The following is a 26,816-nucleotide window of genomic DNA, read 5'->3' on the forward strand; positions in this document are numbered from 1 at the left end:
TAGGATCAGAGACTTGCCTGTAGAATTAAAAGGGGGAAAAAAAAAAAAGGGTAGGCTTAGTTTTTTGTTTTGCTTTCTTAATTTCAAAAATTTCCTATGTAGGAAATTAAGCTTAAGAAGTAAATGTAAAAGGAAAGAAGCTAGTGTGTTTTTTTTAAATATTGTATTTTTTTCTGAAGTCTTCTTTTGAGAATTTCTATTCTGGATCTGGGTTCTTGTGTAGACACTTTAACCTTGGACAGATTCCTGCTGGGTATTATTTTCCTCCGTAAAATGATAGGTGACCTCCAAGGTTCCTTCCAATTCCAAAAGTCTGTGATTCTATATTAGGAACAGATTCTAACATACTCTGATGTGCCTGGAATAGATGACATTTTTATCTGAGACATGTGGTTTACTTAAACTATTGTTGGGAAAGAGGCTGCATAGATGACCATCCATATGTATAGTTCATGAAGAAGAATTAGTAAAGGCTGGGGATGTAGCTCAGTGATAGAATATAATATACTTGCCTAGCATGTGCCCTGGGTTTGATCACCACACTGAAAAACAATTAGGAAAAATGAGAATATTAAATTTTATAAAATATACTGAAGGAAGTATCTTTTCTAGAACAAAAATAATTGTGATAGAATTGCTCCATTTGTGGCTTGAAATTTTTATTTTTCACAAGTATTCTTGAGAATACCCAAAATTATGTCAGTATTAACATAGCATATAATTATACTCGATGTTTTATGAGGAATTCCTATGATACAGTTGATTTTATTTTCTAGATTAGAATAGCGTGGAGTAAATCAGTTAGAATGTTGCACGATGTACTGAAAAATGCATTGGTCCAGGTAATTCCCAGGTCCACATCTACCTGGCTGTTGTTGTATGCTTAGAATAATTATCTAAGCTTTTTGAGTTTTATCTTCTCATGTGAGATGGAATTGAGGTTCTTCCAGCTTTAAAAATTGTATAGGGGAAAAAAATCTGTGATTCTATATTGATTGTTTTTGTTTTTGAAGAGTGGTGTTGGTGGTGGTTGTGATGATGGGAGGGCTTGAAGCTACAAAGAGAGAGGCCAGGACTCAGCCTACCTCTTTGACAACTTTTAAATCTTACTTTTTCATTTAATGTTTTGCATATACTGTCACTATCTTTTTACATATTATTTTGCAATACTGGAGATCAAATCTAGGGCCTCAGGCATGCTACGCAAGCACCCTACCAGTGAGCCTTACCAGTCCCTTACAAATTATTTTGATGTTGACTCTAATTTTATTTTCATACTGATAATTTGTAGAATTTATAATTGCATATGTAGCCCTAAGCATAAAACATTGTCTCAAGCGTTATTAATAAATAAAAACATGAAGACATTTATCTTCAGGAAAGCTAAAACTGCTAGGAAGATAAAATATAGCTAGTTGGATCAACAGGAGGACAGTTCCAAGTATTATATTAGGCAACTTTCAAGTATTTTTCCAAAAAAATTATTTATTACACATGCATATATGTTCTATTAATATTTTAGATTTAATAGAAGACAAAAATACATGCTAACTATGTATTTCTTTAGCACTTAAAATATTTACCCAGCAGATTGAGGACTATTTTCTGTGTGCTGGGCACTTGTATTCTATTATTCATTAATAAATACCAAATAGATTAATTGAAGCAGAGAATTGAGCTAGGTCATGAATGATGATGGGCATGTGATTGGACTAGCCTGTCTCTGAGGCCTATTTCATCTCTGTTTAGGGTTGAAGCTATTGAGAATAGTGAAGGCAAATGCAAAGCCTGTGGTAGAGCAATCAGACTGGCTTGCCTAAAACAAAGTATACAATGATGACAGTGGTTAAGAGATACTGATCATTTAGAATGTGCTGTACATTGACCCAGTACTCTAAGGATGGTATGTTAATTTTCATAACTTCTGAGGTTTAGTATTCTTGTTATGTAGATGTAGTTAAATGACTTTGTTAATGTCCCTTAGTTTATAAGTGGTAGAGACCAGAGTTCAAATCAAACTACAGAACCTATAATCTTAACCCTTATACTATACTTGCATGTAAGATTTTGAAATGTGATGATTTTTGAAAGATAGGCATGTCAGGGACTAATGCCAACTTTGTTAAGAAGTTAAAAAAAAAAAAAACCTGGTTATTTAGGTGATGAAATAAAAAAAGTGCCTTTATGCTATAACTACCTAGAACAGTTGGCAAGGAGTTTGGATTTGAAACAGTAGGGAGGCACTGTGGGTTTCTGAGTGGGCAAATTGAAGTGGTGAATTCTGGCAGCATTTTGTGTATGTTGGATAAAGTGTAGAGAGATTGGAAGTAAGTGAGGCGATCAGCTAAGAGGCTATTGAAATAATACATGTGGGAGATAATGACCCAGAGTGGCTGATGACTGGGTAATGGAAAGGAAGGACAATACCAGGGACTTTGTAAGGGAAGAATCTATTGATTTGGTATTATATATGGAAGTAAAGAAGAAATATTGTACCTGGCATTTTTTAAGATAGGTGTTAGTTTATTAGGCATTTATTTGGGGATTTTTTTTTGTGGGATAGGGTTAAATTTGATTGCTAAATAAATGTGACCCATTAAGTTAGTCAGGTTTGAACAGATACAAATTTATACAGGTGATAGATGAATCCTTGTAGTTACGAGAGTTAAATGTGAAATAAGCAGGGCAGGATCAAAAGCTGATTTATACACAGTGTTCATAATTGAAGTAGGAAGGAGGTGGAGGAGAACTAGGGATAATAGTCCCATGAAAGTTTAAGGTTGGAGTTTCACAAAAAATGTTAAATCAAAGGTTAACATATAAATCGTCATCAGTATGGTTTGGTTTTGGTAAGATTTGGGGATTATTTGAGTTTAGGGCCATTTCAACTAAAGGCTACAGAGTATACCTACAAAAATTCGAAGTTATACGCCATGTATGTATGATATGTCAAAATACATTATACTGTCATGTATAATTAAAAAAAAAAGACTATAGAGAAGATTTAATTTTAAATTTTAGAATACAGTTGAAAGCTTTATAAAATTTAGATCTGTGATAATAACCGTCTAACTTTACACTAGTATGGCTCAAAACGCCTTTGTTGTGTAAAACAATTAAATGTTCCTTTTTGAAAGTACAGATGTATTCATGTTTAGTGGAATTATATATAGGTCTGTGAGGAGGGCTTTGTAAGAGTAAAATATTTTTATCGAGAAATGAGAAATAGGTTCATTTTTTTTCTGTGTTCTTTATTGCTTCTCAAAATTTGATGAGCTATGTTTTCTTTCTTTCTTTCTTTTTTGGTGCTGGGGGATCAAACCCAGCATCTTGAGCATGCTAGGCAAGCACACTGCCACTGATGCCACTGAACTACACCCACAGCCCACAGGCCTTTTTCAACTTTTATTTAGAGACAGAAACTTGCTAAGTTGCCCAGACTGGCCTTGAACTTGCAATCCTCCCATCTTAGACACTGTAGTAACTGGGATTATGGACATGGGCCACTATGCCCAGCCAATAAACTGTATTTTCTGTTAGTTAAAAAAAAAAAAAAAAAAATTACTAGGATTCTGCTTTTTCCCAGTGTACCCCCAACCCCCAGGTTCATGCAACTGGAGCACAAAAAATGAATTCTTATGTGTTCTACTGTGCTATAATTTTACAACCAGTTGTCAAACTAACATTTTACTATTACCACCCTTAAAGCTGTCATTTTTTGATTTATCTCTTTCTTCTTTTACCTTTCTCACCCACACACTATCATTGACCTAGTTTTGCTACATCAGAAGTATACAGTAGCAAAAGGATACAATAGAAGCAGTGAAGATGCAGGGGAGGTAGGGACAACAGAAATGTGACAGGCTGTTTGTTATAAGCCTGACAAATTTCAGAATGAACAGTTGATCTTGTCTGTGCTTTCTGGCAAAGTAGGTTTTTAAAAACTCTTCAGTGAATGATTTTTAAAGATTTCTTAAACTTTTTTTTTAAATAGATAGACTTTCTGTTGTTCATTTATTAGTGTTATATGGTAAAAGCAACACTTTATATATACCAGACCAAAAATTTACTGAAAGATAGAATTCAAATATTTTGATTCTGTTCTTTTATTCACTAGCACCAATGTAACAGTGAAGATCATATCCCATATAAAGTTATGAAAATGCATTTTTTTCTTTCTTGTTTATTTAAAGATTAAGTAGGAAGGAGATGATGCTAATATAAAGCAAAGAACGTTTTCTCTTTAGGGTTTTTATGATGACATAATTATTAGTGGAAATAAATGAACTCTTATATTGTCAATATTTGTTTACATACTATACATTTACTTATGTTTGGCAGTAGAATGAAGTTTAGAAGGAAATTAAACAGGGCTTTTTAACCAGGGGATTCTTTCTCTTTATTGACATATACATTAGGGCTACCTTCTCAAAAGTTTGGGATGTATGCCATAATGTTAGAGTTACAAAAAGATTATCAAGTATAAAAGGATGATAATATCTACAGAGGCCAAATGTGGAGAAAAAGGGACTCTTATACAGTATTTGTGGAAACAAAAGACTTTTTTTTAAAGCAATCTGGCAATAGTTTAAAATAAAAAGTAAATATGCTGGCTATGTATCTTAGAGGTAGAGTGCTTGCCTAGCATGTGGGAAGCTCTGGGTGCAATCTGCAGGATAGCAAAGAAATAAATAAAAAATAATAATTTGAACAAAGAAATCTTCTTAGAATTTTTAAACATATTTTATTCTAATTTGTTATATATGACAACAGAATGCATTACAATTCATATTACACATATAGAGCACAATTTTTCATATCTCTGGTTGTATACAAAGTATGTTCACACCATTCTTTTTTTTTTTTTTTAAAGAGAGAGAGAGAGAGATTTTTTTAATATTTATGTTTTAGTTTTCAGCGGACACAACATCTTTGTATGTGGTGCTGAGGATCGAACCCGGGTCGCACGCATGCCAGGCGAGCATGCTACTGCTTGAGCCACATCCCCAGCCCCATACCATTCTTGTCTTCATACATGTTTCCTAGAATATTTATCCCAGAGAAATAAAAATGCATATAAGAATATATGCATTGTTAATTGCAACAATCATTTTTTTCTCAAAAGAGAAACAAACGCTATTAGGGGAGGATGGCAGAAAAATTGTGGAATAAGTATACTATGGAGATGCAGATACTACCAAGAATGAAACCTATTGCTGCTGATTTAGAGGAATTTCTAATGTACTAGTAAGTAAGAAAATATGAAAAAAAGCATGTGTAGCATGATTTTGTTTTGTGTTTTGTTTTGTGAAGCAAAGTAATTTCATATATATATATATATATATATATATATTTTTTTTTTTTTTTTTTTTTTTTTTTTAATATCTTTTATTTATTTTTATGTGGTGCTGAGGATTGAACCCAGTGCCTCACATGTGCAAGGCGGGCATCTCTACCACTGAGCTATAGCCCCAGCCCTTCATATGCTTTTAGTGTGTATATTTACATATATATGTTTGTGTTTGATTTAATGAGCATTGAGAATGGTATGGAAGGAGATATAGTAGGTCCTTAACTTGTTTGAGAGAAAAAGAGGAAAATAAAAATAGTCTGAATGTTTGTATATTAAGGTTTGAGCAAATTAAAAGGTAAGAACTTGTTAATTCAAAACTTGAAGCTCAAACAGGGCTTCTCAGCATAAACTGGTCTTATTAGCCACTCCTGATAAGGGTTTTTGTCAATTCTTTAGAATATAGGAATTGAGGATGATAACTTTTAGCTTTATTTAAGAAAGTACTTGTAAACTATATAGTGTTCTTATTTATTTTTATTTTTTTTAGTGTTAGGCATTGGGGTTGGGGTTGTGGCTCAGTGGTGGAGTGCTTGCCTAGCATATGTTGGTTTGATCCTTAGCACTACATAAAAATAAATAAATAAAATAAAGATATTGTGTCCATCTACATCTGAAAAAATATATTTTTTTTAAAGAGAGAGAGAGAATTTTTTTTTTTAATATTTATTTTTTAGTTCTCGGCAGGCACAACATCTTTGTTGGTATGTGGTGCTGAGGATTGAACCCGGGCCGCACGCATGCCAGGCGAGCGTGCTACCGCTTGAGCCACATCCCCAGCCCTAAAAAAATATTTTTAAAAAAGTGTTAGGCATTAAGGACAGATTAACACTATATTGAAACTTTATCCTTAAATCATTTAAGAAGGATTGAGAAATGATTGATAAGAAATTTAGTGTTATTATTAAATGCTCTGTTATATTCTAGTACCAATCAGTATTTTTTTTTATCTTTTTTTTTTTTTTTTTTACTGTACTGAAATTTGACCTAAGGGTACTTTACTACTGAGCTATATCCCCAAACTTTTTAATATTGAGATATGGTCTTGCTAGCCTCAACTTGTTTTCCTCCTGCCTCAGCCTACAGAGTTACTGGGATTATAGACATGCCCCACCGTGGCCAGCCCTAATCAATACATTTTAATTGCCTATATGTGCAATGCTATATACTGTGTAAAGGCCTACCTTTATGGAGATAAGATAGAGGAATTCAGTGATGATTAGGATAAGAAAGAGGAGTTCAGTGAAGAGAGGTCCTCATGTTGGAGGAATGAGGCTAAAAGGATAACAATAGATTGTGACAAATACAGTAAGAAAATAAACAGAATGATGAAAGGTTCTATTTTTCAACATTTTGCAAGAGGGTGGTCAGTAAGGCCCCTGAGGAAGTGAAGTTAGAGTTGAGAATTGAAAGGTTAAGTAAAGGTGGGGTGATGGAGAGACTTCCAGATGACTCACATGTGCACAGGCTTAGAAGTAGAAAAGCTTTTGGTATGTTTAGCAAATAGAAAGGAGGCCAGAGAGCCAAAAGCAGTGAGGGGGCTGACTGGTTAGAGATTAAGTAGAAGGAGCCACATCAAGTAGGACCTTGTGAATAGGCATGAAGAAGAGTTTGGATTTTTTTTCTAGGAGCAGCATGGAAACTACTGGAGGACTTTTGTCTTTCCTTTTGGAAGTAGAATGATTGAACTTGTAATTTAAATAGATCAAATAATATATAAACTGTTTCTTTTACATTTCTGTGCTTTCTTTGGATGACTGATTTATGGAGTGTGAGTCTATCCATTTAATTTCCTCCTAGCTACATAGTTTTCCTAGAATGTGTTAACTGGATGCAATTTTTTTCCTTCATGAGGCAGCAGAATGTAGCTGGAGCCTCCATGGACTTTGTAGTCTAACCTGGATTTGAATCCTCATTTGACTCCTTTTTTATAGTGTGGTGTTAGGTGTTTGCATTTGGAGTCTGTTTTCTCATCTGTCTTATAAGGGATACTACAACTAGCACGAAGGAATGTTACAAAGATTGAACAAAGTGTTATGTAATCTATGCCCAACACATGGGGAACCAAATAAAAGCTAGTTTTGTTGTCTATCTGTTTTGGTACCAGGGATTGAACCCAGAGGCACTGAGCCACATCCCCAGCCCTTTTTAATCTTTTGAAACAGGGTCTCACTAAGTTTCTTAGGGCCTCCCTAAATTGCTGAGGCTGGCTTTGAACTTTCAATCCTCCTGAGCTGCTGGAATTACAGGTATGCGCCACCTCACCCAGTCAAAGCTAGTTTTTTGTCCTTTTTCTTCTTTTCCAAGTTGAGGTGAGGATTCCTCCTCCACCCCCCTGAGTAGCATCTGAGTCCCTTGTCTCCCCGCAGCTAATGTTGGACATAATAAAGCAACTAAGATGTTAATATGTGTTTATGATTTTGTATACATATTCAATTAATCACATTCTTGAGACATGCAGCCAAAGACCTTCCCAAATCTCTGTATTCAGAAATATCAACACAAGAGGTAATTTCTCCCAATGCTGTAAGGTTTTGAGAAGAGATATAGCTATAGTCTAAAGTTGGAAGACTTGAGAGACTGTGGCAGGTGTTTGCAGAGTTTTCTTCTGAACCTGCAGTTGCCTAGTCAGGACCCAAAAAGGAATAGTCCAACCATAAGCTCTGAAATACCAAGACACAGACCTGAAAGACTTATGATTCATTCTTTATATATGTCACTTTTTCTTCTTTTTAATTACTATTTTCCTGTTCCGTCTAGCTCTTGCTTAGTAGTGTGGAAATGTCTAAAAGCATCTTCCCCTGAAATTCTTGCTATGGCCAGTATTAGGCTTCTAGAACTGGAAGAAACACATTTTTGGGCTTCACACATGTTAAGCAGGCAGTGTACCACAGAGCTACATTCTCAGTCTTTCTTTCCTATTTTCTAGAATAAGTCTAGGAATTATTCTTTCCCACCCCCACCCTAAAGCATGTACCAGAGAGATGCAGTTGTCTCATTAGCTAGATTTTGGTTTGAAATCTTACTCCTGGAACTGATAAGTAAGCCCCACTTGAATCACTTGTGTAAATCAAGAATGGGGGAAGGAGGCATATTTTAAAGGAAAATTAGCATGCAGTTACCGAGAAGGGGCAGGGAAATATAGGCAGGTTAAAAACAAGAAATGTGGAGGTACCACATAGAAGAGATTGGAAAACCTAGGATCCTGGAGATGGCTCAGGGAAGGTGGGAGACAGAGATGAGAAGAGGCTTTACATCACCAAATCAATGTTGCTGTATTCAGTAGCTCTTTTTCTAGTACTGCTTTCATATTACCTGCAAAAATACTTTAACAACTACCCAAAATTAAGACCTCTAAAGAAGAAATGTTTCCTCACCCTTTCTTTCTTTAGGTACCTCTACTCTTCTTTCTACTAGTGGTCTTCCTCTCCTAAACCTCATTCTTGTCTGCTCCTTCCCTTCTTCTGGTCCCTGGCTCGATATTTTGTTGTTGTTGTTGTAGATGGATACAATGCCTTTATTTTACTTATTTATTTTTATGTGGTGCCGAGGATCGAACCTAGTGCCTCACACAGCCACAGACCCCCGGCTCAATATTTTGAACAGCTCTGTTCAACACAGAGTGCTAAGTGATTGTCCTACTAGGAGCCAGGTACAGTTTAAGGGGCTAGAAGTATGAAGTTGAATAAGACGTCCTGATTCTTAAAGGACTTATATTCTAGATTCATTTAAATTACATAATCATGCATCAATATTTGTTTTTTCTTCTGAAATGAGGTCTCACTGTGCTTTCCAGGCTGGTCTCAAACTCCTGGGCTCAAGTGATCCTCCTGCCTCAGCCTTCTGTGTAGCTAGGATTGCAGGCATGTACAACATCCAACTCACATCCAACTCATTACAATAAAAAAAAAAAAATGAGAACATTCTGAAAAGGCTGAAGGCTTGAAGTTCTTTCTGAACTCTCCAAAATCCCAGCATTTCTCTGCTATCTAAGAAGTAATTGCTATTTTTAGTTAGTTGTGTTTCTTTCTGATCTTCTTCTGTGCATTTACTTAGAAAATATAGGGTTTGTGGTTTTTTTAAGAACTTAAGTGATAATAGCTAATGCTTACTGGGTCGTTGTTATGTATTAGACACTATATTAAGTGTTTTATACAAACATTGTATTTAGTCCTCAGAGCAATTCAATAAGGTAGATACTATTAGTATTCCCATTTTATTTATTTATTTATTTTCCAGTGCTAGGGATTGAACCCAGACCTCATGCATGCTAGGCAAGTATGTTACCACAGAGCTATACCCCTGGCCCAACAGTTTATTTTTTCTTTCTTCTTTCCTCTTTTTTTGTATTGGTAGTTTAAAATTTTGAGACAGGGTCTCATTAAGTTGCTGAGGATATGGTTAAATTGCTGAGGCTGGCTTTGAATTTGCAATTCTCCTGCATCAGTCTCCTGAGTAGCTGGGATTATAGGCCTGAGCCATTGTGCCTGTCTTATTTCTGTTTTTTTTTTTTTTGGGGGGGGGGGGCTCACACATGGTGCGCACTTGCTCTACCACTAAGCTCAACCCCTAGCTATAGTATTCCTTTATACATGAGGAAACTGCTTACAGAGTTAAGTAACTTGCTCAAGTTACATAGTAAATGGAGGAAACTTGCTTTATGTATTCTAAGGCACTGTTGTTTTGTTTGTTTTTGTTTTTTACTTTATATTATTTGGAGATACAGGTAGGTGTTAGTATACACAGAACCATCCCAATTTTTTCTTAACTTTAAAAAAAACTTTTACTATGGAAGCCAGGCGGGTGGTGCACGCCTGTAATCCCAGCTGTTTGGGAGGCTGAGACAGGAGGACTGTGAGTTCAAAGCCAGCTTCAGCAACGGCAAGGTGCTAAGCAACTCAGTGAGACCTTGTCTCTAAATAAAATACAAAATAGGGCTGGGGATGTGGCTCAGTGGTTGAATGCCTTTGAGTTCAATCCCCAGTAGCCACCCTTACCCCGCAGAAATACACAACTTTTACTATGGAAAATGTTATATACAAATTTATAGGAAATAGTATAATGAATCACCATTTATTGTCACTAAGCTTCACCAATTATCATGGATAATCTTGCTCCCTTTATATTGCAGCCCCACTGACTTATTTTGAAGCAGTTCCCAGACATTACATTCTTGCATCTATAAATATTTAAGTATGTATCTTTAAAGAAAGGACTCTGAAAAACCAAACCAATACTGTTAGCATACCTAGAAAAATAAGTTTGTAGCCAGCCTCAGCGACTTAGCAAGGCCCTAAGCAACTTGGAGATACCGTGTCTCAAAAAAAAAAGATAGGGCTGGGGATGTGGCTCAGTGGTTATGCACCCCTGGGTTTAATCCCTGGTATACCGGCCAGGTGTATACACAGCATTTGGTTGTTCTCTTAATCTTTTAATACTTTGCATTCTCTACCAGGATAGAGGTCCTTCTTTCTCTATGGCAAAAATATTGGTATTTAATCAAGGCTTACCAACATTAAGGTATTCTGTTCCCCTAGGAGCTGCACCTTGATTGTCAAAAGTGACACAGTTTGCCCAGGTTTATAAATTTATATGTTCCTTATTTGTTTCCATGGTTACCTAGACCAAGAGATTGAAGTATTTATTTAGAGAACAATATAAATTAATTATTCAATTTAATCTGCCCTGGGAAGCATTCTTGTCTCCTGGCTGATTATTTTATTTCCAAGGTTTTTGACCATTTTGAGGGAAAAATTGTTTTGGTAGTCCTACTTTATTATGGTAGCTTCAGTTGATTTCAGTGCTTAAAAGTGTTCTTCTTTCTCTTTACTTTGTTAGGAGTTGCATTGTCCAGTAGCTGGTGATAGAACTTGCTATAATGGATTTTTTTTTTTTAAGAGAGGAGAGAGAGAGAGAGAGAGAGAGAGAGAGAGAGAGAGAGAGAGAGAGAGAGTTTTTAATATTTATTTTTTAGTTTTTGGCGGATACAACATCTTTGTTTGTATGTGGTGCTGAGGATTGAACCCGGGCCACACGCATGCCAGGCAAGCACACTACCGCTAGAGCCACATCTCCAGCCCAATAATGGAAATTTTATAATAATAAAAGTAAATATATCTTTTTATTTTTAATTTTTAGAAAAGTTTTCACTTATTTTTGAAAATAGATATTTTAAAGTAAAAAGAAAAATAAGCATGTAACATTTTCTGGAAGCATTTTGAGTAAGAAAGTTAAGGTTCTGAAGAATTTTCTTTGCAAAGTCAAATAGAAGTTTTTGTTTCTAGTGGATGTGAAATATGCAGCTGAAGTGCTAATTAAAACTAGATATAGGGCTGGGGTTGTGGCTCAGCGGTAGAGCGCTCGCCTAGCACTTGTGAGGCCCTGGGTTGGATCCTCAGTACCGCATAAAAATAAATAAATAAATAAATAAAGGTATTATTTCCAACTACAACTAAAAAATAAATATTAAAAAAAAAAATTCTTAAAAAAAAAAAACAACAAAAACCCCTAGATATATAAAACTGCTTTTCCCTAATGTGTGTATAATTGATTTTGATGACATGGCAATATTTTTATATTACTAATTCAAATTTGTTTTTAAAAATTAATATGGCTTAATGAAGTTAAAATTAAGTCAGTGTGGCCATATGTGTTTAAAATTATTTGTCTCTTTAAAATATTTATAATAGACTACACTTTCATTGTGATAAAGTCAAGAGGAATTCCATATTGTACTGTTGTAACAGGGTTTGTGTGTCAGGTCTGTTGTGATCTTTCCTCCTTACACAGAGTGCTTGTGTAGTGAAAGGTCATGCATTCCTGACTAAATTTGGCTCAGGTGGGAAGTTCAAGCAGTAATAGTGAAGGATAGCAAGAGAATTACCTTCATGTGCTCAACTCTTGCTTTGGCACATATCATCCTCTTTCATTGTTCACATAATTCATTTTTCTATATGGGAAATGCTCTGTGTGATATCTACAGTTACTGAACTTTGAAACATTGTTGTTCAAATTACTGAAATTGAAAGGATGTTAAGATCTGAAAATGTCAGTTCATCTCAGTTGGAATGAAGTCATGAGAAATTGTTTTGACTCATATTACCACCACGTGTTGGATAAGCAGAGATAGCTGCATAGACCAGTTACAACCAATTTCCTGGTAAGCCTAGAAATACTGGAAGCTGACCTCCTAGGAACTTTGATTTGGAGAGAAATGAAAAGGAAGAACAATAATGCCTTCATGGGAGTTATTGGGAAAAGCAAGGAGGGAAACTGATCCTATGCTTTTCTATTTCTAAGCATTTTACAGTAACTATTTAATTATACATGTGTTTTACCATTTCCAAGATCTTCTTTTCCCTCACAACAGGATAGCTATTTTGCTTGTAATCCCTTCTTAGAGAAGAAACTGAAAGAAGTCGTATTTGTTTTGTTGAGACAGGGTTTTTGCTATGTTGCCCAGGCTGGTATGGAAGTTCTGTGCTCAAGATTTCCTCCTGCCTCAGCATCCCAAGTAGCTGGGAATACAGGCTGCTGCTACTGCACCTGGCTAAGCCACATATTTTGTCCAAGAGTTCTCAATGAGTTAATGGTACAGGAATTTAGAATCCAAGTTTCTAACCCTGATTTCAGTGTGCATCATGCCATCATTTCTGTGCTAGTTGGCAACATGAACTGTATTTTGCTGATCTTCAGCCCTGGTATCAGGCATAATGCCCACCATACAATTTTATGCTTAATGCAAAATAATGTGAAAGATTTGATTTTATCAGATTTTTGGCTTAAAAAAATAATGTTTCTAGATATAGTACCTCAATTTTTGTATACATGAAAGTCCTTGTTCTTGATACACTGTTTATTTTATTTTTTTAAAAAATAATCAGCTTTCTATTCACAACACATTAGAATTTTCCTTTATAGACTCTGGAATAACTTTTAGAAATATAAAACATCAAAGGACCTGTTTTGAACTGAATTCATTTAAACAGGTAATTTGTATCATTTGGACTTTTAAAAAAAAAACTCATTCAAGTCATTGAATTAAGTTAATCTTTTCTTTTTTTTAATTTCTTAGTTGAAATGTAGAGTGATCTACATTATTGCTCTTCATAGGGTCTAGTTAATATTGCTTACATGTAATGTAGTTTGCCCTCATTCTAAAAGTCATTTAAGGTTAAATTCAGTAAACTGCAAGGGAGTTAGCACTATCCAGTTTACTCCAGTCAGGTGAAGTCTTGATACCTTGATCTGTTGGCTTCATGGGCAAAACATTTCTACACAGCATGATCTTCTGATTTGGAGCTGCAGATCATTCACTGTCATTATCACATGTATCTGTATGTGAAACCCTGCCATTTTTTATAGACAATAATTTTGATTAAATGTATGAGGATTCTAATCTCTCATAAAATCCATTTTATTTCTCAAGCTTCAGAGTGCCAAGACTTTTTCAAGTATATGTGAACAATATTAATTTCAATTTAAATGTTTCTGGAAGTATCAATGTTGTGTAGGCACTTTTGCATTTTATCTACTTCAAGTGGGTCTGGAAAAGTTTAAATGAGAAAATAGATCACCTATTTTTATTTAGATACTGTCAGCTACTTCTTGTCAATGTCTTTCATGTGTCCTTGACTTCTTGCCCAAGAAGGATTTACAGCTGTTTAAGAGACATCTTTGAAATGGCAAATGATTAACTCTACAGTTACTTGGAGTTAGGATATAGTATACTTAATATACTTTCAATACTTTTATTTTATTTTTATGTGGTGCTGAGGATCGAACCCAGGGTCCCACACATGCTAGGTGAGTGCTCTACCATTGAGCCATAACCCCAGCCCCTGGTAATTAAATTTTTTTTTTTAGTTGTAGATGGACACAATACCTTTATTTATTTATTTCTATTTTTTAAAAAATATTTTTTAGTTGTAGATGGACACAACATCTTTATTTATTTATTTTTATGTGGTGCTAAGTGCCTCACACATGTTAGGCAAGCACTCTGCCACTAAGCTACAGCACCAGCCCAGAATGTAATATTTGATAATTTCATTTAATCATTTTAGTTCATCCTTTGGAATGATGGAACAAAATGGAAAAGATTGTTGCACTATTAAATTACTTGATAAATGAAATCTTTAGCATAATCTGGGAGACCTAAAACTTTCATTAAAACTGTTCATCATTTTTAGTACAAACACTCACATAATTTTAATTAGCAGAAAGAGGATGCCTCAGTAAGACATTACATTAGTATTTGTTTATTTCTAGCCTTATGTGTTACCCTAGGCTATTTTCACTTTCTTAAAAATCTGTTTGAAACATTACTCAATCAATTTAAAAGAAGCATTAAAAATAAGTTGTTTAAAGTAAGTGGGTCATTTTTTTAAGACTATTAAAAACACTTTTGTTTTAAATATTTTTTTCCCTTTTATTTAATTTGCTGATGTTTGAACCCAGAGCCTCAAGCATTCTACCACTGCTTCATCCCCAGTCCCTAAGTATGTATGTATGTACATATATATGTATGTATTGTGATATGGGGGAATCATACTAGGGCCTTGAACATGGCAGGCAGGTGTTCTGCTCAACTGCACTCATGTCATCAGTTTTTGAGGTACTGGCTTTTCTCTGTTAGCATAATATCTAAAATATTTTAGCATTATGGATGGATTGAAGTCTTAGTTCTAAACTCCCTCTTTGGTTCTGTCTGTTCAGGCAACAGGCTTTCTGACATTACCAAGTAATTGTCACTAATTTAATGAGTTAATTAGTTAATTGTCTCCTGTAGAAGTTGACTACTGACTCCTTGTAGATGAGTTTCCTTCCCCTCCTGAGGTACACACTCTATCTTTCAGTTAAAAATCAAGTTAAAATAAACTGGGAGACTTCGGGAAAACACTGGCAGAATACCTCAGGGAAAGTGGTTCTCTGGTATCATTTATAATCCTAGACACTGGCTCAACCTGTTTCAGTTCATGTCAACCAAAGCATTTTTCTTTGTTGGCTGCTGTGTCCTTGGTGGCTTGTGCTAAGGCTATTCTATTTCCTGATATTTTAAAGTCAATAATGTTCTGAAGTCCTGGAGGTTATATAACTACAGTACACTTTCATTGTGTGTGGGTGTTTTCTATGTAGGTAGTATGGTTGTACTGGAGATCAAATTCAGTTACTAGAGAATAAACCTCTGTGACAAAAAGGAATGTACAGGGCTGGGGTTATGGCTCAGCTGTAGAGCACTCACCTAGCATGTGCGAGCCCCTGGGTTCCGATCCCTATGTCCAACTACAACTAAAAAATAAATATTAAAAAAGGAATGTATAACTAATTTCCAAATTTTTGTCAGTAATAAGAAATGTTTTCATATTTTCCCCCTCTTTTGTCATTTGCTAATTAAAGAAAGCAACATTGAAATACTTGTGAAGAGAGAACAAAGGTAACCATAATTCCATCTCTAATGTTTTCTTAATTTTATTTTGTGTTTAGGATTTTTTTTTCCTTAATGTTTCATAGGAGTCAGGCCCAGAATTTCTTGTTAAAGAATTTGGGCATTTTTTGTGATGCAGATGTATGCTTGCTTGTGTGTATGTATAGTCAAATTGTTTTTCAAAAATACTGAATTTGAGAAAAAGCAAGAGGTTCACAATAATATAAATAAATGGCATGCCTATCACTAGAAAAGAAAAATGGATAAGAATTTCATATACAGCTTTGGGTGAAAATATAGTAGCACACACATAAATATATGTACATATATAAATATACTCATTTATACATAAAACATCTATAGAAGGAAATATAAAAATTGATTGCCTCTGGGATATGGAATTGAGTGACTGGAAATAGAGGTGGAAGAAAGGCTTTTTAAAAAATATTTTTAGGTGTAGATGGACATGATACCATTTATTTGTTTGTTTGTTTGTTTGTTTGTTTGTTTGTTTATTTATTTATTTATATGTGGTGCTGAGAATTGAACCCAGTGTCTCACATGTGCTAGGAAAGCACTCTATCAAGGAGCTACGACTCCAGCTTTTTGTTGTACATCTTTTGTACCTTTTGAATTTTGAATGGTTTAAATACTAGACTATTAAAAGAATAAATAGCCTAGCAGTAGTATACACCTGTAATTGCAGAGATTTGGGAGGCTGAGGCAGAAGCATCACTAGTTCAAGATCAGCTGGGAACTTAGGGAGGTCATATCCCAAACTGAAAAAATAAAAAGGAAAAAGTAAAATAAAATAAAAATGGCTGGGAGGTAGATCAGTGATAGAGTACCTCTGGGTTCAATCCCTAGTACTGCAAATAAATAAAGTAAAAAGCCATTAGAAATGATGAAGAGTACCTGTTACTTCTTCCCTTTCACTTCAACTGCCTTGATTCTGACCTCAGCCTCTTCTTTCACCTGGATTTTTGCAATAGGTACTACTTGGTCTCCTTGTTCCAGCCATTTCCTCTCTTCTCTACCTGTATTTTACATGTTGCCAGAGATAGTACAGGTCAGATCATTTCTCTCTTCTCATCTAAAAAATTTCTAGTGATATAGTATGGCTCACAGAATAAAGTTCAGGCTACTTGGTTTGGCATTTAAAGTTTTCCACTCTTTGCTCTTAAACTACTTTTTCTATCTTATGCTACATATCTTTGAATACAGGTTGAACATTCTTTTTTTTTTTCCCCTCAGAAAAATCTAGTGAATTCCGTTTATTTTTATTTTTTAAATATTTTTTTTAGTTGTAGATGGACACAATATCTTTATTTTATTTATTTATTTTATGTGGTGCCAGGGATCGAACCCAGTGCCTCACGCATGCTAAGCAAGTGCTCTACCACTGAGCCACAACCCTGGCCCTTCCTTTTATTTTTTTCCTCACATTTTTATAGGGTGAACATTCCTAATATAAAAGTTCAAAATCAGAAATCTTCCAAAATCCAAGTTTTGAGTAGACATGATGATACAAGTGGAAAAATCCATACCTTACCTCATATGACAGGTTGCTGTAAAAAATGTAGGCACATTAAAAATACTGTATAAAATTTACCTTCAGAACATGTATTTAAAGGTATGTGTGAAATGGTTTAAACTGGTAAATTTTGTGTATGTGTATTTTATCATAATAAAGCCAAAAACTTTTTAAAAATGAAAATAAAATAATAAAGATATGTGTGAAACAAGAGTGAATTTTGTGTTTCAACTTAGGTCCATCCCCAGAATATTTCATGTATATGCAAGTATTCCAAAATCCAACAACAACAAAGTCTGAACTCTGAAATATTTCTGGTCCCAGGCATTTAGGATAAGGGATGCTCAACCTGTACTCTTTCTCTCTTTTTCTCTCTTTGTCTTAAGGATGGAAAGGAACTTTATTAAAAAAAAAAAAAAAAAAAAAAAAAAAAAAGCATAAGGCAGGAAAGTATTAAACTCTTGCAATCTGTAGTCTCTTTATTAACATTTTTCTTCAGCTAACCCCTCCCCCACAAAAAAGAAGAAATTTTTTTTTTTAAATTTTTATGTTTACATTGGTTGTTTTGTTTTATTTGGCAGTGCACGAATCAAAATCAGGGCCTTGAGTGTGCTGGATGCTAGGCAAGTGCTCTACCACTAGCTACATTGTGTTTATTTTTAGCTTGAAATATTCTATCTTTCCATTTGCATTTGATTTGCGAACACGCCCCTGTGTGTGTGTGTGTGTGTGTGTTTTACTGGGACTCTAACCCAAGGATACTTTAATACTGAGTTACATCCCCAGCCATTTTTATTGTATTTTGAGACAGGGTCTCACTAAATTGCCCAGGCTGGCCTTGAACTTGCTATACTCTTTTCTCAATCTCTGGTAGCTGAGATTATAGGTATGTGCCTCTGTACCCAGCTTGAAATTGAATTTTATTTTTCCTTTCCTCTCCCTACTCCTCATCCCACCTGTTCTTAGAATCTTTTGGGTTTCCATAAATACATTTCTCATAGCATTGTTTAGTTTTTGATACTGATATCTCGTTGTGGTTGATTTGTTGTTCTCCTTAAATTCCACTTTTAGATTTCTTTGTGTTGATCCCTCTTTCCACTTGTGCTTATCTCCCCAACTACCGTGCCTTTTTTCACTCTGGCCTGATCTTTGTGATCTGGGTAGAATGTGTCCAATTATGTCACATAGTGAAGAGAGAAGGAAGTAGCAAGTGATAGGTGTCAGTGAACTCCATAAGTATTAATATCTTACAGTTTGTTTTTCTTTATCATATGTTTGCATACCTATTGTTTTGAGCCATCAAGGATTATTTCATCATATAGATTTGTGAAATATCTAAAGGACTGAGAAGACAAATGTTCTTGTTTCCTAAGGACTCACAATAGGTTGGTAGTAGAGTCAAAGTTTAAAACCAAGATTGCTAAAGGATTGGCTTTTATAGTCATATAGAAAGAAATTGACTCATTTGAGGTCATATTTCTTGAGTTTTTTTTTCTTTTTGGTACAGGGGATTGAACCCAGGACACTTAACCACTGAGCCACATTCCCAGCCCTTTTTTTGTATTCTTTTTAGAGACAGAGTTTCACTGAGTTGCTTAGGGCCTTACTAAATTGCTGAGGCTGGCTTTGAACTTGTGATCCTCCTGCCTCAGCCTCCCAAGTTGCTGGGATTACAGGTGTGTGACACCACCCTGGCTCCTGAGTGTTTTGGATAGCGTTAGCTTGTTAAAAAAAACGTCTACCTTGGACTACTTCTCATGCAGGTTGATATAGCACTTCCTGTGATAGTCTCTTATTCTGTTTTCAGAATAAGATAAAGGAAACATTTCTTATTTAATTCTCTTCTGGTTGAAAGAGCAGATGGTTTTGTTTATTCAAATTCATAGATATTTGAAATATCTAGCCCAAAAGCAAACTGGCAGTCCTTTCCTTTGATCCTTTTCCTTCATCTAGCTTATCAGAAGCAACCACTTATAACTATTAGCTATTTTGATATTGTCCTTCATATTTCCAGAAAATTTTGACTTTCTTTGCTAGTAGTTGAGGACTTAGTTTCCTTATACTACTACTTCTCCCATTTTCTTTTTCCATTCCTTTCAGTATATTCCTTTTTCTATACCAGGGATTGAACCCAGGGGTACTTAACCACTGAGCCATACTTCCAGTTCTTTTTATTTTTTATTTTGAGACAGGGCCTCGTTAAGTTGCTAAGGCTGACTTTGACCTTGTGATCCTCCTGCCTCAGCCTCTGAAGATGCTGGGATTACCAGTGTGTGCTACCACAATTGGCCTCTCAGTATATTTCTAATTTATATTAAATCAATATTTAGTATTTATATTATGATGACTATTCTGTTTATTTAGAGCCAAGTTGTGCATAATATTTCCTATTTTTGTACAAAAAAATACTTTTGTATTGTTAAAAGTTAGCATATTTTTCATGTGCTTAGTTATTTATATGCCTATTACCCATTCATTAATTTTACAGTTATTTACTGAGGGCCAGGTATTAGTTTTGGTACTTTGGATATATTAATAAACAAACTAGACAAAGAATTTTTCCCTTCTGACACATTCTAGATGGGCAATGTACAGTAAAATATAATAAGTAAAACCTATAGTATGTTAGAAGGTGACAGATGCTAAGGGGGTAAAGGGGCAATGTAAGTTGGGGAGTTGGGAGTACATAGATACAGGGGTGGGTTGTAATATTAAATAGGGTGATAAAAGTCGATCTCATTTAGAAGGTCATATTTTAACAAAAACTTATACTCCTCTTAGTGCTATTTTCCCTATAACCAAATAACGTAACATTCCATTTTCCCTAGTGATTTTTTTTTCCCCTAGAGTCTTTGTATCTGTCCTAGATAGGACTAGGAACTCCAAAAGCCTGTAGCCTGCAGCAAAGATGTCTTGGGATTCCCTTGGTTGCTTTCCAATGTTGGATCACCTATTTCCTGAGTCCCACATCTTCCTTTTATTTAGTTTACTCTTTTTTTTTTTTTTTTTTGGTAACAGGGAGTGAATCCAGGAGACACTTTATCACTTAACTACATCCCAACCCTTACTTTTGATATAGGGTCTCCCTAAGTTGCTAAGGCTGGCCTCAAACTTGTGATTTTCCTGCTTTAGCCTCCTGAGTAGTAGGGATTATAAATCATTTCCTTTAAAAACAAAACAAAACAAAACAACCCTCCTAAAGCTTCCTGAAAAGGTAGGAACAAAATACTGAGAACATAGTTATCTTAAAGTACTTTTTTTTCTATCTTTTTTGGCTTTTGATGGTGCTGGGGTATGAATCCCAAGGCCTTACACATGTTAGGCAAACACTCTACCACTGAGCTTCATCCCTAATCCCTCAAAGTACTTTTGCCATAACCTTATATTTGATTGAAAGTTTGGGTCAGTTTAGAATTCTAGGTTGGAAATAATTTCTGTCAGAACTTTCTGGTGTTGCTGTTGAGGAGCATGATTCCCTTGATTCATGATTCTTTATATGTGACCTGGTTTTCTCTCCTAAACTTTTAGGGTTGTTCTCCTCTGATGTTCTAAAAAAGCGGGTAGGCATTGGTATAGATTTTTGTTTGTTTTTTTGTGCTTGACATTTAGTGAGCCCTATAATTCCCTTTGCTTTTGGGACATTTTTTGATCTTACTGTGTTGTTGGTTGACTGAAATAACTAAATCAATCTGCTACTACTCAAAGAGGGGGGCTTTAGTTTGTCATGCCATAGTACATTGTACCTTTAAAATAATAACCAGTTTCTTTGATAGGCAGGTATTAAAAAACAAAACAAAAATCATTGTCAGGTTCAGAGGTGAATGCCTGTAGTCCCAGCTACTGGGGAGACTGTGGCTAGCTTTAGCAACTTAATGAGAACTTCTCTCAAAAAAATAAATAAATGAATAAATAAAAAAGGACTGGGTGGGTATGGCTTAGTGGTAAAGTCACCCCTGGGTTCAGTCCCCAGTATCAGGAAAAAAAAAAAAAAAAACAAAACTAATGACATAAAAGGTAGAATTTTTAATTTGTTTCTTTTTCCCCCCAACTATTGAAATTTAGAACAAATGGAGGATATTATTTCTTAGATCTTTCTCATTCAGTTCACATCAAGGGTTTGTTATGCCTTCCTCTCCTCCCACTCTTTTTTTTTTTTTTAATATTTATTTTTTTTTTAGTTTTCGGCGGACACAACATCTTTGTTTGTATGTGGTGCTGAGGATCGAACCCGGGCCGCACGCATGCCAGGCGAGCACGCCACCGCTTGAGCCACATCTCCAGCCTTCCTCCCACTCTTATAGACAGTAGATAATATTTTCTCCCTTTTGGGTCCTGGCTTCTCATTCGCTTTTTTTAGTCTTTCTGATCTCTCTTACACTTACACTCACACTCCCTCCCCCAACCCTGTACTGGGGATGGAACCCAAGGCCTTATGTATGCTAGTCAGGCACTCTACCATTGAGCTATATCCCTAGCCCTTTTTTAGAATTTTATTTTGAGACAGTCTTGCCAAGTTGCCAAGACTGGCCTCAAACTTGTGATCCTCCAGCCTCAGCTGCCTGAGTTGCTGTGATTATAGGTGTGCCACTGAACCAAGCTTATATATTGAGACAAAATATTCATTTAACATAAAATTCCCTTTTGTTGCCATTTAAAATATATAATTTAATTTTTTTTTTAGTACATTTATAATATGTGACCCAAAGAGCGACCCCATCTCCGTTAAGCAATTAACTCCCATTTTCTCTTTCTCCCAGTCCTAGCAACCATTCTTTCTTTCTGATTGTGTGGATTTGCCGGTTGTGGACATTTCATGTAGATTGGATCCAGTAATATGTGCCTTTTGTGTCTGGTTCATTAATTTAGAATATTTTCAAGGTTCATCCATGTTATAGCATGTTGTCAGTATTTCATGTTGTTCTCCCTCGACCCACTATGGTACTGGGGATTGAACCCAGGGACTTAAACATTAAGTCATAGCCGCATCCCCAGTCCTTTTTTAATATTTTATTTTGAGACAGGGTCTCACTAAGCTGTCAGGTCTTGCTAAGTTGCTGAGGTTGGTCTTGAACTTGCAATCCTCCTGCCTTAGCCTCCAGAATTGTTGTGCCACTGTGCTGGGAGCCATTAGCCAAGTAGGTATGACAATTTCCTTGCCAGCATACCCCCATGTTTCTTTAGTGGAAGGACTCGTGGAAATAGGACGTTTTGCAGCGACATTGCATGTAAGGTGACCTTGCTCAAGGACCAGGGCGGATTCGAGTTTAGGGCGTTGCTGGTTTAGGAAGATTATTCCTGCCCAGAATAGGGCGTATCCTGCTGCCTGAGTTCCTTTTGAGTTCTTAGGGTCAGACAGTATACTTGGGAGCCAGTGGGGTGGACTTGGGCAGAGAACGTGGATTTCCCCAGAGCGTGTTTGTAGAAGGCCGGTGTGAGATCGGGAGTAAAGAATTGCTGTTTGAATCTACAAAGCTGTGAGTGGCTCGTGATTTGTGCCCAGCCAGACTGCGGCACCACTGTGCCTGGCTTACAGTGTTCTTAAACTAGTCTCTGGGTGTTTCATTTTCACTATCCAGAGAAAAATTCTATGTTCATTATTCTTATTTTCTTTTCTTTGATACCAGGGGTAGAACCCAGGAATACTTAACCAGTGAGTGATTTCCCCAGCCCATTTGTTTTTAAAAAAATTTTTTTTTGTAGTTGTAGATGGACAGAATGCCTTTATTTTGTTTGTTTTATTTTTATGTGATGCTAGGGTTCTGTTTTATTTTTATGTGATGCTAAGGATTGAACCCAGAACCTCATACATGCTAGGCAAGCGCTCTGTCACTGTACTACAGCCCCAGCCCCCTCAGCCTGTTTTTATATTTTATTTAGAAACAGGGTCTTGCTAAGTTGCTTAGAGCCTTGATAAGTTGCTAAGGCTGGCTTTGAACTTGTAATCCTCCTGCCTCAGCCTCCTGAGCCTCTGGGATTACAGGTGTGTGCCACAGTGCCTGGCTCTTATTTTAATACTGGTCTTTAATTTACCTTTTCATAAAACATTTGATGGCTATAAAATGATAATGATTAATTTTAACTTATTAGTCAAATTTTAACTTTTCAATATGCTTTATTTATTTATGTTTTAGTATGCCAGTACTGAGGTCGATGGAGAACATTACATGACCCCAGAAGATTTTGTCCAGCGCTATCTTGGACTGTATAATGATCCAAATAGCAACCCAAAAATTGTGCAGCTCTTGGCAGGAGTAGCCGATCAAACCAAGGATGGGTGAGAACTTTTACATATTTTTGAAAAATTAATGTTCTGAAATATGTTATTAAAAGTTTTTAAAAACAAAAATATTACTTATGAATATTTAGAATTTTAATATTAGTAAACCCATATCTTTCTTTGAAGTTTATAAAAAATAGCATTATTTACTGCCATTATGAAAGATACTGGCATTTCTTTCTTTTTGAAAAAAATTATATGGGAATAGTATGTTTTATAATAGTCTGAGTAGGATGGGTTCTGGGCAATTAGGTATAATTTCTGACATCCATTCATTCAATAAATAATGAGTGCCTGCAGTTACTTCAGGCACTGTTCTTTGTGCTAGAACTTATCAGTGAATAAACCACAGAAAGGAGATAAACAAAATTTTAAAAATGATAGTATGTTATGAGATTATAAGTGCTGTGATGAAAAATAAACCAAAGAAGAGTTTAGACAAATTTATTAATTTGTCTATTTGTTTACTTGGCAAATATTGTGTTAACAACCATCATTTGTCAGGCACTGTTGAATCTTATTAAAAACAAACAAATAAAATGAAGTTCTGAACTTAAGAAGAAGCTTGTAACCTAGTAGGAATGAAGATGACCAAGCAAAGAAAAATAAAGCAATACTCTGGAATAAGACACTCTAATAGATGTATATGGAACATACAGAAGGTACCCAAGAAAACATGGCTAACTGTTTTGGGGTCAAGTCAGAATCATGAAAGAGGCAATGTTTGAGTAAAATTTGTCAAAATGAATATGAGCTTGCTGGTAGTTGGACAAATAGGGAGAAGAATTTCAGGTAAGGTACCATGAGTGGCATGAAACATGGAGGGTGTGTGCCTGTGTGTGAGCAGCAGTGTGGGCAGGATTGTGTTCCACTCCAGTGCAGTTGTGGCATTGCTTTTTATTGTTGAAGTGGAGTTGGGGACCTTGTGTGCTGAACTTTGACTATATCCTGCAAGCTTGTGACTCTTAGTCTTGGAGATACTTTTAGCTTGGTAAGCATATGGATATGAAGTCATCTTATTAAGAGTGTCAGCTTATTTAACTCAAGGGGGGAAAGTCACCATTATTTTTTTTAAAATCATATACTAAAATCATATGCTCCATATAGTACGGGGCAAAGGCAATATTTGTATAAATTATATAAAGAAAATATTTGCTTACTATGGCAGTTTCAAGCTACAGCCTCAGACTTCCAAGCATCCAGGCTTGCTTTTCAACCTATAGAGGTGCTTGTGTGAAAAACACTGAAAAATTAGGCAGCAAGGAGTCTTTAAAAATTATTACCATTGGGCCTGGGGTTGTAGCTCAGTGATACAGTGCTTGCCTAGCATGTATGAGGCACTGGGTTTGATTCTCAGTACCACATATAAATAAATGAAATAAAGGTCTTTCAACAACTAAGAAAATATTATTATTATTATTATTACTGTTATTATTTTTTAGTTGTAGTTGGGCACAATGTCTTTATTTTGTTTATTTATTTTTATGTGGTGCTGAGGATCGAATCCAGGGCCTTGCACATACTATGTGAGCGCCTTACCAGTGAGCCACAACCCATTTAGAAAAATGGCAGGTTGGAGTGGGACAAGACTTGCACACAGTGAAATCTGCTTAGGTGACTATTGAGAGGGCTAAAGTAAATAAAGGTTGAGTCCAGGACTAACATTGTATTCATTTTTATTGTCCCATAGAACCTAGCACATTGCATGAAATTTACTATGTTCAACAAACGTTTGTCAAATGCGTATTTTATGAATGGGAAAGATTTTTGAATCATTATAAATGTCAGGTATCAGGGAACATGTATAGTATTGTCTAGTCTCTAAAAATGTCAAATCACCTAAGTCACTGGATCATTTAATTAGGGTCTCAATAGTGATTAGACAGTAACACCTATGAAAATTTATTTTTAATTAGAATTCCTTCAAAATATTAAAGTTTACATATACATTAAGTTCTTTTAGAAAATATCAATGCATTATTAATTTGATCTGAGGTCTGCTTTTAAATATCCATATCTTTTCGATTGCTTTCTTTTGTGACCATCTACTCTTGTCCATTTCAGTAGGGTATCTTATCTAAAGCATGAGGTTTTCTAGGTCAAGCTGCATTATTAAAGTAGGGTTTTTTTTTTTTTTTTTTATGTGGCCAAGTGTAATCAAGGGCAAGGGCTAAAGTTGCCAGAACAAAACAGATCAGTAATGTGTTTTGTCTAGTGGCAAAATCTAATTATGTTGAGTAGAGTTTACTTTTTTGGGAGGAGGGTACTGGGATTGAACCCAAGGGCTTAACAACTGAGCCACATCCTCAGCCCTTTTTATTTTTTATTTAGAGACAAGGTCTCACTAGGTTTCTTACAGCCTTGCCAAGTTACTGACTTTGAACCTGCGATCCTCTTGTCTCAGCCTCCTGAGCTGCTGGGATTACCAGAGTTTACTTCTTTTTTTTTTTTTTGGTGCTGGGGATTGAATCCAGGGCCTTGTGCATGCGAGGCAAGTACTCTACCAACTGAGCTATATCTCTAGCCCCAGAGTTTACTTTTTAAAATACCTGTTTTAGTTTAAAAAAATAATAATAATAAATTTGTGGGCAGATGTTGTGGCTCAGTGGCAGAGGGCTTGCCTGGGATGTGTGAGGCACTGGGTTCAATCCTCAGCACCACATAAAAATAAATAAAGGTATTTTTTTGTGTACGACTAAAAAATATTTTTAAAAAACTGTTCTATTTCAATTTTTTAAATTTCTTAATCCCTTCCTCCCAAATCTTTGGAATCAGACAGGGATTGTATAAGAAACCTGACTCATAGAGTTAGGTTATAAAAATTATAAATGACTGTATGAAATGTGAATTATTTCCAGAAGCAAAGGTGGAGTTTTCTAGAAGCACATAGGTTCTTAGTTGTCTCTTCATAAGTCTTCTCCAGAGATTCCTGAAGTTCCTGAAATATAATAAAGTATGAGTGGATTCATATCTACAGTTTTCTGGGAAGAATCTTAGATTTTCATAAAGGTCCATGACTTCAAAAACCTTAGTACCATTATTAAGTCTTTTAAAAATAATTTTAATTCAATAGAATCAAAAGCTTCAGTGTTTGACTCATTCAAATAAGTCAATCTTTCCTCATTTAACACATAGAGGAAAATAAGGCCCAGAGAGATTGACTTTCCCAATAACACAAAATTAGTTCTCCTAATTTTTAGTCCCTTTTTCTTATAATTATTTGTAAAAA

At 35.4% G+C, this 26,816-nt stretch overlaps 1 protein-coding gene across 2 annotated transcripts in view; it reads left to right on the top strand.

Annotated features, from left to right (window-relative positions):
* Slc25a12 (solute carrier family 25 member 12) overlaps positions 1 to 26,816 on the top strand; it is an 84,144-nt gene that overhangs the window by 2,264 nt on the left and 55,064 nt on the right. Inside the window, exon 3 of one of the 2 annotated variants that reach the window (XM_076865778.1) lies at positions 23,442 to 23,584. The exons of the other annotated variant lie outside the window; for it this stretch is intronic. Coding sequence (XP_076721893.1) covers positions 23,442 to 23,584 — 143 coding nt within the window. The remainder of the gene's footprint in view (positions 1 to 23,441; positions 23,585 to 26,816) is intronic. 2 annotated transcript variants of the gene reach the window in all.

The sequence above is a fragment of the Callospermophilus lateralis genome, chromosome 9 (genome assembly GCF_048772815.1).
Source record: "Callospermophilus lateralis isolate mCalLat2 chromosome 9, mCalLat2.hap1, whole genome shotgun sequence".
Taxonomy (NCBI): Eukaryota; Metazoa; Chordata; class Mammalia; order Rodentia; family Sciuridae; genus Callospermophilus; species Callospermophilus lateralis.